Genomic DNA, 15,516 nt, shown 5'->3' with positions numbered 1-15,516 from the left:
TATAGCCATGCACCACCACAGCTGGCTAATTTTTTGTATTTTCAGTAGAGACAGGGTTTTGCCATGTTGGCCAGGCCGGTATCGAACTCCTGGACTCAGGTGATCCACCCGCCTTGGCCTCCCAAAGTGCTGGGATTACCGAGGTGAACCACTGCACCCAACCATTCTCTAAGAGTCCTGACTGACAGTTATACAGTTAAATTACCTTGGCGATTACTGACTTTTCACTAACTTATTCAAGAATTTAACAAGTGTCAAAGATAAAGAAATGGAATACTTTATTATAAAACTTATAAAATAATTAAATATTACACATATATTTTGACTTTTCTCTATAATCCATGGTTTTATTCAACATTTTTTCTCAAAATATTACTTAGAGAAGCAAGTGAGAACACATAATAGGCTATTAATTAATAAATTAATTTTCCATAAAATAATAAAATGATAATTATATAAAGAAATAACTTGCTGTTTTTCAGAAGGCAAGGGGGTTGTAGTAGAGCACTGTTTTTTTTTTTTTTTTTCCCTGTTGATAAAATGGCTACTCCTCTAGGCCAAGCCAAGCCAAGCAGATGGAGAGAAGTTTCTAAGCATTATTTCACTGGGATTCAAGAAGTCAGGATTTTAATTAGAATGGGAGCAAAGTATGCTGCTAAATTTAACAAACCACTGTCTAGTTGATTATGCTGAGCCAGCTAATCCAGCCTGAATTGAGACTTTTTAAAGAAGTAAAATTGGGTTACATTCATCAAAGAAGTTGAGGAATAAAGTAGAATTGATGTAAATATGCCCTTTATAACCACTTCTCAAAAAATTACAGGAGGACACAGTATTATAATTACTTTGGTTTTGGCAAAATAGTGTGATGTTTTTTTCAATTGAGAACAATTTTAAACTCATTAATGCCTACCAACAGATGGCTGAAAATACTCTTATTCAGTGAGGGTCTTGGCATATTATGATTTATTAATATTAACATAGCAAGAAGACAGATGGTTTTTTTTTATTACCACTGTTTCCTTCTTTCTCTTTTTTTCTTTTTTTTTTTTGCTATTAACTAAGATCCTAGGGCAAATTTAAACATATCAGTTGGTAGGAAAAAGCCACAAGAAGCCTTCAATTTTCCAAGCAGCTCTGATAGTATATACTCTGATAGTATGTACAGAGCATTATAAATGATGGTCCCTTTTCCCTCACAACACTGCTGTTTTGCCATTTAGCTCCTCCTAGATATTTTTTAAATACCAGAAATGGGTATCTTGCCAAGTCTCATTCTCAAGGAGCAGGCTATAGCTTTTCATGGACTGATTCAGCAAGCACCAAAAGTTACGAGGTTGGTAACATCGGAGGGGCATCCATATTTATCTTTTATATGAGTTGTTTTCTTGCATGAATTTCAATTACATGGAGATCTTAAACAGTCCATGTTGCCCTATTTTCATAATATTCCTTGGAATACTTTTCAAGTTGTTAATTTTAGTCTTAGAGACTCTCTATAAGCAGAATATAGTTTAAACAAAATAATAAAGACACACACACACCAAATAAACATAACATGAAGCTTGCCAGTCCAGCAGCAAGCACAATTGCGAGCACCATTTGGCTTCTCATAGAACTCCTGGCTTGGGTGTTCACAGGGTTAGTCAAACTGTGAACTCCACGCAACAGTTAGGCAAGGTATTCCATCCAGATTGGAAAGTTCTGAGTCTCAGTCTTTAACCTGGAGTCATAAAGGACCTTTTTAAAACAGATGTCTTTGACCGTGAACCCTTTGAAATTCAAAGGGGGTCTTTCCCCAGATCGACATATCTCAGTGTGATTCACCACTTGTTGCATATAACAGTGCAAATCAAAGATTTTTTAAAAGTCAGATTTGTCATCGCTTCCCATTTTCAAGTGCTTCAGAGTACCATGTGCTTCAGGGAATTGAAGTAGGAGCCTGGTGGCAACCTGTCTGTTCCTCAGAGCAGGCTCCTTCATCACAGCCGCAGCTCACAAATGGTTCTCAGTACTCAGCTCTGGTCTCCAAGGCAGCTGGTCTCTCTAGAGGTTGAAAGGTAAGCCCCTGGCCCTAAGATGTTGGCGAGGACACCAAGATCAGATCTTCCTTGTACATGACTTGCAGCATTGTTTTCCATAAAACTTGTGGTTGCAGACACCATGCTGAGGAACTAGGTGACACCAGTTGAAGAAATCTACACAGGATGGATCCTCTAAAATAAGAAAATACATTTAGTATGTTGGCTAGGGTGTCTATCCTGTTTGTTTGTTTTTTGAGATGGAGTCTCACTCTGTCAGTCACCCAGGCTGGATGCAGTGGTGTGATCTCGGCTCACTGCAACCTCTGCCCCTCCAGGTTCAAGCAATTCTCCTGCCTAAACCTCCCAAGTAGCTGGGACTATAGGCATGTGCCACCAAGCCCGGCTAGTTTTTGTATTTTTTAGTAGAGATGGGGTTTTCCACCATGCTGACCAGGCTGGTCTGGAATTCCTGAGCTGAAGTGATCTGCCTGCCTTGGCCTGCCAGAGTACTGGGATTACAGGTGTGAGCCACTGCGCCCAACCTTTGGTGATTTGCATATTATGATTTATTAATATTAACATAGCACCTTTTTCTTAAGGTGAGGGCCTACAGAACAAAGGTCTTGGGCCCACATGTGGTTCTTCTCATTAAACATTGGGACTTTGGTAGGGGAGTGTGGTAGGGGCAGGATTTAGATGCCAAGAAAAGACTGACCATTAGCAAAAATCAAATGATTTGGTTTTGAAAAATGTTACATCCAATCCAAGATCAATGTCTGATCCTCTCTGTGTAGCCTGGGAGCCTACCACGGAATTGTGTGTCCAGGGAAATACCCTAAAACAGTGCTTTAGGAATCTCTTAAGGATTTTATTAAACCACTGGTACCACTGGTTCTGATTCAGAAGGGCTGTCTGAAGTATAATTTCAGGAGCAAGGAGCCCGATATATTGGGAGCCAAGCCACCTGATTTGCCTGCAAATGGATTGAGATTAACTGAAAAAGCTGGGTCTCCAACATTCTGTGTAGGTTTAAGTCAGTCTCAACCAGTTTGCAAGTAAATGAATTTAAGTCAACACCAGTCCTTGGTAATTTCTTTAGTTCAATGAACAGGACAGATGTGACTTTTTCACTGTACATCAGGACCTCTTACTCAGATGGGCCTCAGGAGATAGAAAATGCATGTGAATGGATATGTAAACATAAGTGCATGTTTTAGGAGCAAGGGCCTAGTCATTTTACTGTTTTGTGTGAGAAGGAATTTTGCTCTTGTTGCCCAGGCTAGAGTGCAATGGCATAATCTCGGCTCACTGCATCCTCTGCCTCATGCGTTCAAATGGTTCTCCTGGGTAGCTGGGATTACAGGCACCCACCACCAAGCCCAGTTAATTTTTGTATTTTTAGTAGAGACGGGGTTTCACCATGTTGGCCAGGATGGTCTCGAACTTCTGACCTCAGGTGATCCGCCTGCCTCAACCTCCCAAAGTGCTGGGATAACAGGCAGGAGCCACCACCTCCGGCCCATTTTACTGTATTTTTAAGGCACAGTTTTGACTTTGAAAATATTTAGAGTCTACACTACACATAATTCGGAAATGCTTAGAGTTCCTTCTTCAAGCCTTGATTCTTCTGCCTAAAATTCCTTTTTACACACCCCCTTCATGTAAGTCAGGAAGCAGAAGTGAGATGTATTACTGTTCTGTCAGTACAAGTGTTTCTGATTATAACAATTACTGTGAGTCAGGTATTTGATTTCCACTATTGAAGATGACCTTGGAATCACTGCTTTGCTTCAAATTCTCCATGCAATCAGCAGATACTCTTGGCTCAATCTTTAAAATACACCCAGCATCTAACGTCTTCAGTACTGCCACACCTCCTCCATCCGCTTCCTGGCAGAGTTGACAAGTCCTTGTTCTACTCTAGACAACCTGCATTCCTTTCACCTTAACTGCCAGTAATCTTCCTAAAGCTAGATCCTATTGCTCTGCTGCTCTAAGTTCTCCATTGGCTTCCATCATACTCAGAGTTAAATCTGAAATACTTACACTGACTGACAAGGCCTCCAGTAGCACTTTTCATGTATTGCTTAACCACTCTTCACCTTGTTTCTTATACTCCAAGCATCGTGCCATTCCTCAATTAGATTAGTATATTCCTGCCTCGGGGGCCTTTGCTGTCTCTCTGCCAGGAACACTTTCCTTCTAGATCCATATGTGGCTCACCTTCCTTGAGGTCTCTGTTTAAGTGCTAACTCAAGTGGTCTTGCCTGACCATTATAATCTCAAGTTGTTTTCCTGTCTCCTCACCCCTGCTACTTTACTGTCTGACACCGGGTATTAATTGGTTGGTCTCTTGGCTATTGCAATGCAGAAGTAAGCTTGTCAGCAGGTGGGATCTGTGCCTGTTTAGCTGGTTGCTGTTTTTAGAATCAGACCTCAGAACAGTTTCTGGTTCATAGTAAGCACTAAAGAAATGTGAAAAATGGAATTACCTTCTTTACTACTCAAAACAATCTTGCCAAGTAAGCATTATTTCCCATTTTTTTCAAAACTTGCCCAAAGCTCCATAGCTACTAAGTGTCAAGTTAGTGTGGATTCAACTCTATTTTTATTATTTTAGAGTCCTTGCCCCTTCCACCATACAATGCTGCCTGTCCCCATCTCACGATGTGGGATTCCGTGAGGAGCAGCTTATTAGTATTGAGTATTAACTTAATATGAGTAGTCTGCAGCCCAGGCAGCTTCCAGACACATAAACAACCAGTTTTAATGCAGTGTGACACAAGTCTCTGGGTGGTATGACTGTTTCCTGAAGAGAATTTTACATATTATATGTACAGTGCAATCATAAGGATGGTTTCCCCAAACCAAGACACCCAGCTAAGGGATCACACACTGATGATGGTATACAATGACTGCCCCTAGACTGGCACTTGGGATGGTCTAGGGGATAACAAAGCTGTTTGGTGACACTGGATGACAGGATGATGCCACCATGGGCAGAATGATCTTCTCTAGGGTCTAGTTTAAGTGACTACAATGGGTAGAAACTTCCACCTAAGTGGAAGCTCCATAAGGGGAGGAAACTCTAACAGTACCCAGCAGAGTGCCTGGTCCATAGTGGGGGGCTCAGAGAAGAGGCAAGAACGGAATCTTCTTCCTTCTGCCACCATGCTCATCCTTACTGCTCACCAATGTTTTCTGAAAACTCACAGCCAGAAAATACACTCAACCGACGTTCATAGTAGTCACCCTGCCAACCGTGTACCTGGGATGGGAATGGGAGAAAATCCTCAACTTAGTAAACTGTAGGCCACATTTTTGGCCCAGAACAAACCCTTAAAAGGGACCTGACTCAGCCAAGAGGCACAGAGAGAAGCTCCTCTTTTTGAGACAGGGTCTCAAAAAAAAAAAAAAAAAAAAAAAAGCCCAGGCTGCAGTGCAGTGGTGCAATCTCCACTCACTGCAACCTTCACCTCCTGTTCAAGAGAGCCTCCCACCTCCCCCAGTAGCAAGGACTACAGGTGCCTGCTACCACACCCAGCTAGTTTTTATATTCTTAGTAGAGACACGGCTTCACCATGTTAGCCAGGCTGGTCTCAAACTCCTGACCTCAGGTGATACACCCAGCCAAGCTCCTCTTTTAATAAGCTGTTTCTCATATGCACCCTATGACTCCCCTCATTCCAGGACCACAGGTAGAATGACCATCACTGTAACACTGTGAAATTTGTTGTTGTAGCTTTCTTTTAAGAACAGGACCCACCTCTATTCTTTCATCCCTAGAAGAGTGTGGGAGGTATACAAGGTGCTTGGTGACTTTGCTTTGAACAAGATCGAGGACCTCACAGCACTTTGCACACGATCTTTCATGTAGCTATACAGTCATGCATGTATTCATTTAAGACTTACTGAGCACCTATTGTGTGCCCAATGCGGTATTAGGTGCTGGATGAGCAAAAAATAGTAAGACAAATGGCCTCCCTGCGCCATATGTGCATGTTGACTCTCCCCATCCTGTCCGGGAGATACTGTTGGGCAGTTTCATAATCGGCCATTGTCGTTGGGGGTGCTGGTGGCCTTCTAGGCTGAATAGGCTGAATCTCTGGCAATTAAGGGTGGAAATGAGAAATCACTGATAGTGAAGAAAAGAGGACAGAGTGTGGAAGAACATGACCACTTGCTCATTTCTTCCCTATGCAGTATCCCAGCATGGACTAGGATGATCTGGCTCTGAGTAACTGCTACAGAGCTAGTTTTTTTTTTGGTCTTGTGCAAGCTTCTTTAGCACGAGGCAAGCAGATTAGGCTGAAAAATATTTCCTGGCATTTGTCAGATTAAATAGTGAAGAATCAGACTTTCCATTTTCCTATGAGTACTCATTGCACTTTACTTGAACTAACTTTAAGAAAATATTTAGGTATAGTCCTAGGGCAGTACATATTCACTGATGAATATATAAAACAATTCAGAAATCAAAATAGTCAACAAATATGAAAATCTTTATGTATGGATTGTAGTTGTCTCCTCCATTAAAATATGAGCTCCCTGAGGGCTATTCTTGTTCACCTTTATGTTCCCATTTTCAAATTAATAATGGTTAAAAAGCATTATTGTGGCAATTAAATATTCCCTTCAGAACCATGCAAACAAGATCACTAGGATAGGCTGGGCACGTGGCTTGTGACTGTAATCCCAGCACTTGAGACCAGGAGTTCGAGACCAGCCTGGGCAACATGGTGAAACCCTGTCTCTACTAAAAATACAAAAATTAGCCAGGCGTGGTGGTACACACCCATAATGCCAGCTACTCAGGAGGTGGAGGCAGGAGAATCACTTGAACCTGGGAGGCGGAGGTTAAGTGAGCTGTGTGTTCCCGCCTGTGTGACAGTGAGTGAGACTGTCTCCGAAAGTTTATTTGGACAGGAACTTCCCCAAAGTGGTACCTTATACAACTCCAGGGAGCACTGTCACATAGACTTCGGGTGAATGGCTCACCCATGCCACAGGCTATACCACCAACAAAGTAGGCTTTGAAAAAGTTATCTAGAGACTAGTACAGTTCACTGGAGCATGGTGCCTTTTACCTCTCTTTTCAGGAGCTGGACAGAAGTTTGTGTTACAGGCTCGTAGCACTGGAGGTTTCTGATGGAGCAGACAACTTGAGGAAGGCCGGCCTTGCTGAACACAATGGACTGTCCGGGTCTGGACCCCTCCCCCACAGGTGACTGTGCACTGCAGGAGAGAGAAGAGGAAGGAGTCAAACACTCTGCTGAGGTCAGTGACATCAAACAGAAGGAATTCCCATGCTTCCTGACATTACCAAGACGCCTGCTGATGAAACAGATTGGCTGGAGCCAGGCACATGTGCTTACAGTCCATAGCATCTATCCTAACAAGTGTGATCCCTTTGATCTGATTAGAAGGGTTTTAGGCAAATGCTATCTATCTAGCCCAAGAGTGTGTGTGTCTCCCAGTTAAGTGACTCATAAAGAAGAGAAGCTCCAGAAATACAGAAGCTGCTCTAAGAATGCAGAAACAAATACAGACAGAGCTAGGGACTTAATCACACAATTTAAAGAATTCCAGACAATCTGTGCAGCTGCAGTAGTGGAGGACATAGTTCAAAACTGGGCCAGAAAAAAATGGTTGGAGTTGGTGCTTCTTAGAAGTCGGTGATTTCACTGTGCAATTAAAAATTTTTTAAAGTAGACAACTCAACTGTCTGTCTTTTTTTCCAGATAGCCATCAAAAGAAAAACCAGGGAAAAATGTAGCCCTTTAAATTGATTTTTCTTATTTTAAAGTTACTGCATTAAAGAAAAATAATTGACTGTAGTTCGGTCTCTATTAAAATTTGAGGCCAAGTCTTGTTATCAAATTATCTAAATAAACTTTTCCTTTCAGGCTGTATAGGCCTGCGGCCTCTTGCAAGTACTTGTCACTGCCTTTGCAGCACTAAAGCAGCTGTGGTCAATATATTAAGCAAATGAACATGGCTACCTTCCAGTTAAACTTTATAAAAACAGGCAAATATTGGGGGAGCAGATTTGGCCAGCTGGTAACTGTTTGCTGACCCCTTAATCTAAATAATCTAATTAGTCAATTTTAAAAAGCAATCCCCAGCAGTATGTATAACACCTAGCACAATGCCTGGCCAGAGACAATCATGCTAATTTCCTCTGTTGGTTTCCAGATCCTCCCAAATAGATAACGGACATACATATTTATACCTCTACCCAGACTCTCTGAGGTGGGTAGCACCTAAGTCCTCTGAAGAGCTGTGCAACAACATCTGTCGGGTGGAATGCTGGAAGGACCGCACCACACACCAATCCTAGCTAAAGTTTCACCCAAATCTTCGGAAAAGATAAGTTTAAAAGTTGAGTATCCTTGGCTGAATCGCCTGACCTTCTGAGCTTTAGAGACCATACTATCCACGAATAGGAGTACTTAGCACCGTGCATAGCATAGTAATGGCTTGGCAAATATTAGCTATTCCACTGTTGAGAAACGTGATGTAAGAACCAAATGAGTAAAGGCTGTGAGCAGCATTTCTAAAACAAAGACTTGAGTGATAGTTTCAGTAGCAGCAATGACCAGCAATTAGCAGGGTATGATTGGCCTGGTGCTAAGTGTTTTATACACATTTCCTGATGATCAGCTCTGCCAGATAATAATTTCCTAGATATGAAAACTGAGGTTTACAGATTGTTACCTGCCCAGGGCCACATGGGCAGAGATGGCCAAAGAACAAAACCCATTCTGCCTTCAGAACTTGAGCCCGTAGTTGTTTTTACTTAGACAACCATTAACAGACCAAGAGCAACTTTTTTGACATCTCACTTGAATAGAAACCTCCTCAATCTGCCTGTACCCACCTGCTGCCATGGCGATGAATACCATCCAGCTACCATGTTGTACGCTGGATGGGCTGGGCAAGCCCGTTGGTGGCAGGTCTCTTCCAAGTCCAGGTTTGGTTTCTTAATATTCCGGCATCTTCGCTCTGGGAAAGTTATCAGCTTCCCCTGGAAGCCCTTCTCGCTGCACTTGATCTCCCTCTTCCTCACACCCAAACCACAGGTTGCAGAACACTAGGAGCCAAGAAAAGTGAAGACTGCCAGGGTCAAATCTTCTGAACAGATGCAGTTTGACATAAGGTTGTGCCATCCACATGAAATAGGAGGGATGGGATTACACAAGGTCAACCATACTCACTCAAGGAAAGATACAGCAGCCAAGTACCTCATGCTATAGGTAAGGAAACCAAAGTTCAGCAAATGGAACTGACTTTCCCAAAATCACACAGATCATTAGCCTCATAAAACAAAAAAGATGCCACATGGGTGTGAGACAGAGTCCAGAAGGAGAAAGGCCAGGTGGGCAAAAGGATTTCCAGGTTTAGGGTTACACACTTGCAGGTCCAGGTCTACCTAAGGCCTGGGGAGTTAAGAATCTGAGTTGAGGAGGGTAAGGGCCAGACAAAAGGATTAAGAGCTGAATGGGAAAAACCACTGTACAGCAAATAATTACCCTTTAAATTTACCCAACCTCTCACACACAGGAGGTAACATGATGAGGGTCAAAAATAACCTTTTAGGCTGGGTGCAGTGGCTCAGGCCTGTCATCACAGCAGTTTGGAAGCCCGAGGCAGGCAGATCACTTGAGACCAGGAGTTCAAGACCAGCCTCAGCAACATGGTGAAACCACATCACTACAAAAATGAGCCAGGTGTAGTGGTGCATGCCTCTAATCTGAGGTAGCAGATTACATGAGCTAGGGAGGTGGAGGCTGCAGTGAGCTGAGATTGTGCCACTGCACAGTAGGGCAACAGAGCAAGACCCTATCTCAAAAATAAGGTGACTCCCCAGTTTTTGTGACATATATTTCTAGTGTGTCACCCAAGGTCCTCATGATCTTTCCACCCCATCCCATGTCCCTTCTGTACTGAATGTGCAGTCACCTGTCATCACTGCTCCGTAGAGGCTGCACCCTCTGTCTGGCACAACCTTCCCCCAAAATCCCCTTTTGCTTTGATTCCTGCTCATTTTTCAGGCCATGCTCCCTAGAAAGTCTCTTCTCATAAGGGTTCTTCCCGAAGTCCAGCATGGGTGAACCTTGAGCTCTCCCATAAAATTACAGACTGCTATCAAGGCACTCGGCATACCTTATCCAAGTTTCTCTACGGGGGCTATACAAAATCTTGCGCCCCTACTGCTCAGGCATAGGCCTGATCAATGTGGGGGTGCTTTAGCAATGTTTCGTGAAGAAATCGGGAGAGAAGAACTGGCACGTAGCAGGCATTTGGTATCAATGTGTGCAACAAGAAGCAGTTCTGGGAGCCTAGATGCTAGCAGGTCAGCTGAGCATCTCAAGAAACCTCCAGCAGTGACTTCTAAACCATACCTCGCTCCACGAAGAAGCGACCCACTGGAGCCGGTTGTTCTTAGGGCATCGTCCAAGCACGCAGCCCTCCTGCAGCTCAGGTCTGGGGAGGCTGGTACACTGGCTCTCGGGGAGGGTTTCCGCAGCAGAGCCCTTGCACAGGAGTTCACGCTTCCTCACTCCTCGTCCACAGGTCTTGGAACACTTGAGAAGGAAAAAAAAGTTCTATTTGCATTCCCCTAAGGTTTCAGTAGTCACATTAAAACATAAACAAAAACACTACATATATTCCTGTGAAAGGTGGGATGAACTCCATGAACTAAAGCTCTTTTTATGAGGTCTGCTTAACCACCCCCATTCCCATTTCCCTTTATCCATACCTACCATATATATTTGGCTAAAACAATTATTTGAATTCTTTTTGTCAATTATATTCCTAACTGCAAAGAAAAAGACTAGACTCAACACCCTGTACTACGTAGATTTACCCTCTGCTATAAAGGAATATATTCTCTCATTTGAAAGAACCCCTAAACAAGCTAAAAAATATTCTCTTTCCCTCCTGACCCCTAATTCCCTAACTTATCAGTCTCCAATTTCTTTGGCACCAGGGACAGCTTTTGCAGAACACTGTATTTCCATGGACGGGCAGGGCAGTGCTTTTGGGATAAAACTGTTCCACCTCAGATCATCAGGCATCAGATTCTCATAAGGAACATGCATCCTAGATCCCTCACCTGTGCAGTTCATAAAAGAGTTCAAACTCCTCTGAGAATCTAATGCTGCCACTGATTTGACAGGAGGCAGAGCTCAGGCTGTGATGCTGGCCCACTGCTCATCTCCTGCTGGGCAGCCCAGTCCCTTACAGGCCACGAACAGGTACTTGTTCATGGCCTGGGGGTTGGGGACCCCTGTGCTAACAGATATGTCCTAACATTTAAAAAAAAAAAAAAAAGCCTCACTCTGACCTCTGGTAGGGGATAGGGTAGTATATTGCTGAAATTAATCAGAAAGCAGCACGCTCCAGCATCTAATATACCCTAAAGGAAAACACAGCAGAACTGTCATCAATGGCTGCTACCTGGCTTCAGAGCTCAGATGGTAAAACTCTGGCCCTTTTTTCATTCTTCCCTAAAATTTGTTTGCCAGCCATGATTGAGCAGCGGTTGAGCTATCGCTGCAATAACTCTTTCCAAAGCAGTTATTGTGAAAGATGTAGCCCACCTATGGAAGCCATCGATCAATTTCAGAACCAATAAGATAAGTTGTTCTAATTCTTCTTTGATGGATCCAGAGGGTTATACTAATGCGATCCAGATATAAGGAATCACATTTAATCATTCCACAGTTACACAAATACACTCCTGCCTCTGCATGAGAAGAAATTCACGTCACTTTAAAATCTGCACAATTCATTGAGCCAAATTTGTTGGGATTTTAACTATGTGTCAGGGACTCTCGTAAGCACTAGGATTGGAATGCTCAGGGCAGGGCTTCTTCCCTTCAGCACCACTGACATTCTGGATCAGATAGTTCTTTGTGGTGAGGAGCTGGCCTGGGCTGTGTAGGACATTCACTCCTACCTCTCTAGATGCCAGGAGCACTCATCTCCTTAAGTGGTAACAATCAAAAATGTCCCCTGGTAGGCAAACTTACCGACAGTTGAGAACCTTTGCTTTCGAGGGAATTCTGAGCTGTGAATGACAGGTAGCTCTATGTCTCTTCTAACTTTATGTCTTTCACTGGGAATTTGTGACCATAGCTAACTCTGTGCCCTACTTTTCTCTGTATTCTTCTAACTTTACCTCTTTCCCATTGAAGCAAGAGTTAACTATCTCTTCTATGCTTCATTCTTTGTATCTGTGTTTCCCCTTAGCTTTGGAGAATTCCGTAGCCAGGTCTCTACGCCAGTCTTCTGACACTGGAATCCTTTCTAGCTGTGCTCACAAGTCTGGCCTAAATGGCCCCCACACTCCAATTTCTGGTCCTCTGAGGAGGATCCTAAGCTCTGGGACAGGCATGCCGAAACTTCAGATTTCATAAGATTCCCTCAAGAACATTAGTTAAAATGCAGATTCCCATGAAGATGTAAACCGCCAAGAGCCCCTTGGAGAGAAAAGACACCTGTACCCCACGTGCCTTCATGGGGAACGAGACCAGTAACTCCCAAGTTTTCTCCTGTTACCTGAGACCAGGGTCCAAGGCTCCATTCTGGAGGGCAGGCGTGGCTGTTGCAGGCTTGGACCTGAGTGGGTGTGCTCACTGGACAGAGAGAATGCAATACTGCTTCCTCCTTCTGGAAGGGTTTCTTTTGCACACACTGGATCTTTCGGCTCTGCTGGCCTCCAGCACAGGACTTGCTGCATGTACTCCATTCACCTGGCATCCAGCTTTCAGTACAAAACAAATATTTCCAATGAAGCCAAACTTTGTACAATAACTTCCAAAGCAGTTATTGTGAAAGGTAGACCACCTATGGAAGCCATGGATCAATTTCAGAACCAATAAGATAAGTTGTTCTCATTGTTCTTTGATAGATCCAGAGGCTTATACTAATGTGATCCAGATATAAGGAATCACATTTAATCATCCCACAGTTCTACAAATACACTCCTGCCTCTGCATGAGAAGAAATCCACATCCCTTTAAAATCTGCACAATTCATTGAGCCAAATTTGCTGGGATTTTAACTATGTGTCAGGGACTCTCATAAGCATGAGGATTGAAAAAATTAAGGCAGCAGCACTCTTTCCATTAAGGAGCCTATAACACAGTAAAGAGGTGGATATGTGAACAAATACAATACTTTCTGATAAGTGCTGCCATGAAAGTCAACATAAAATACAATGGTGAGGCTCATGGAAGAGTGATCAATGAGAGAGACAGAGAGAAAGGTTTGTGTAGGAGAGAGGGGTACATTTAGAGAAGGTCTCACAGGGGATACTTTAAGTGGGTACTTCCTCAAATTACTTTTCTAATTACCCCTGAATTTACTGATGGGTTAAATACATGCCTTCATTTTCTTTAAAATTTGCCAGACCACTTTTTTAAATAGCTATCTGTCTGAGATTTGGTATATATTTGAATGGTTTATCAATTCAAACTTTGTGAGATGGAATCTTGATCTTGGCTCACTGCAACCTCCGCCTCCTGGGCTCAAGTGATTCTCCTGCCTCAGCCTCAGATTATGACAAATGCACTATTATTTACAAGAAAAATCGAGTGTGTGTGTGTATGTATATGTATATATATACATATGCACATCTTTATATATAAAGATTGTGTAATACGATTGCATCACCACAAACCAAACACCACTTATTAAGATGATCTAAAACATCGGTGAATACAACACTGCTTTAGAAGAAACTCTGTCCATTCTATATAAATATATTTGGCAGGAGATAAATCACATAAAAGAGACTCCATTTGACTGGGAAGATTACTTAAAATTAGTCTTCAAACAATAGTGTGGCTAAAGTCAATCCAAGAACAAACTCACTGAGCTCCTCCAAGGCTGCTGTCATCAGCGGTGGAGTTACCACTTGGCCTATACCCCATACCCCATTCTTTTTATTTTGTGTCTTGCTACTGTGTAATTTTGCATTTGGGGTTTTATGGCCTGCATAATATTATGATTTTTAAATTCTTGGACCATTTGCATAAAAGTTAAGCACACAACCACATGCAAATTGAACTAATTTAGGATTCTGTGTTATTTATGTATCTATCTGATTCCATTCAGAGAAGAGGAATCCCTATGCAAAGGTTAAAAGAAAAAAGCACCTCATGCCTGTAATCCCAGAACTTTGGGATGCTGAAAACAGGCAGATCACTTGAGGCTAGTAGTTCAAGACCAGCCTGGCCAACATGGCAAAACTCCATCTCTACTAAAAATATAAAAATCAGCCAGGCATGGTGGTGCGCACCTATAATCCCAGCTACTCAGGTGGTTGAGGCACAATAATTGCTCAAATCTAGTAGGCAGAGGTTGCAGTGAGCTATCATAAAGCCACTGTACTCCAGCCTGGGCAGCAGAGAGACTCCATGCTTTTCCTCCCCTCCAAAAAAAGGACGCCTTCACATCCCAAGTAAGCTTGCTTTTCAATAGCTTTATTCCTGGCTATCAAGCCAAAGTCAAGTGAGTACCAAAAGTAAATTTGTGTTTTTCAACTCATATGTAAACTTCAAACATCTTCTTTTTTTTAAAAAAAACACTTTTTTAGACAAGATCTCACTCTTTCACCCAGGCTAATATGTAAGTGGCACAATCATGGCTCACTGCAGCCTGGAACTCGTGGGTTCAAGTGATCCTCCCTCTTCAGCCTCCCAAGTAGCTGGGACCACACATGTGCCACCACACCTAGCTCATCATCTTCTATTACTTTTTAATGTATTGCATCTACCTTTAAATCACTTTCCATTAGCAGGATTGACAGTGGGCTTTCATCATCTCATAAGAACAATGAAGGCATACAAGTACAAAAGTAAACAAAAAGACATTTCCAAATGACTTACTAAGCCGGGCAGGAGAAAGCGTTGCAGATTTTAGGCTCAGTTACTGGCTTGGTTCTTGCACTGCAGAATGAGGAATTGACTTGAATATTTTGATCTCGCAAGCAAATGGCCTTTACATTTATGTAACCTGATAAGACATCAGAAGTGACAAAGTGAAAATTACAGATTATTATTTCAATTTGGTTTCTAAGTTTAGCTTCTGATTTACCAGCATTGTGATATTTTATTTCAGATACGGAATCCAACTATTTTGTGGAAGCACCTCCTTTTGATGAAATCTGCAACTAATTTGAATTCCATTCCCTTCTCTAAAATATTTTATATTTTAATACTTTTAACATGTAAATTATTGGTTTTCAAGACTGATGTGGATACTAGAACCATAAAGTGATAAATACAACCTTCTGAAAACAGAATGACTATAAAGGGAAACATCCCAGGCAAACTTCATTATCAGATGGATAATGTTCTTCAAAGAAAAACCATTAGTGAATGATGTGTGGAAATCCTAAAATTTTTGCCTTACCATGAAACATCTCATACTTCCCTGAGAGTATGGGGCACATAAAAGCAAAGAGTAGAACTCACTA

The 15,516-nt window shown here is 42.4% G+C and overlaps 1 protein-coding gene across 1 annotated transcript in view; it reads right to left on the bottom strand.

The window, feature by feature from the left end:
• Window positions 1–254: 254 nt before the first annotated feature.
• Window positions 255–15,516, bottom strand: part of ADAMTS18 (ADAM metallopeptidase with thrombospondin type 1 motif, 18) — a 160,801-nt gene continuing 145,539 nt past the window's right edge. The window contains 6 exon segments of the mRNA XM_011946030.1: window positions 255–2,216; window positions 7,112–7,259; window positions 8,905–9,117; window positions 10,430–10,612; window positions 12,594–12,798; window positions 14,927–15,053. Of these exon segments, the coding sequence (XP_011801420.1) occupies window positions 2,101–2,216; window positions 7,112–7,259; window positions 8,905–9,117; window positions 10,430–10,612; window positions 12,594–12,798; window positions 14,927–15,053 (992 nt within the window). The 3' untranslated portion in view covers window positions 255–2,100.

This window comes from Colobus angolensis, unplaced genomic scaffold (assembly GCF_000951035.1).
Source record: "Colobus angolensis palliatus isolate OR3802 unplaced genomic scaffold, Cang.pa_1.0 Scaffold248, whole genome shotgun sequence".
In the NCBI taxonomy this organism is placed as follows: Eukaryota; Metazoa; Chordata; class Mammalia; order Primates; family Cercopithecidae; genus Colobus; species Colobus angolensis.
This window is presented reverse-complemented; position numbering and strand designations above follow the sequence as displayed.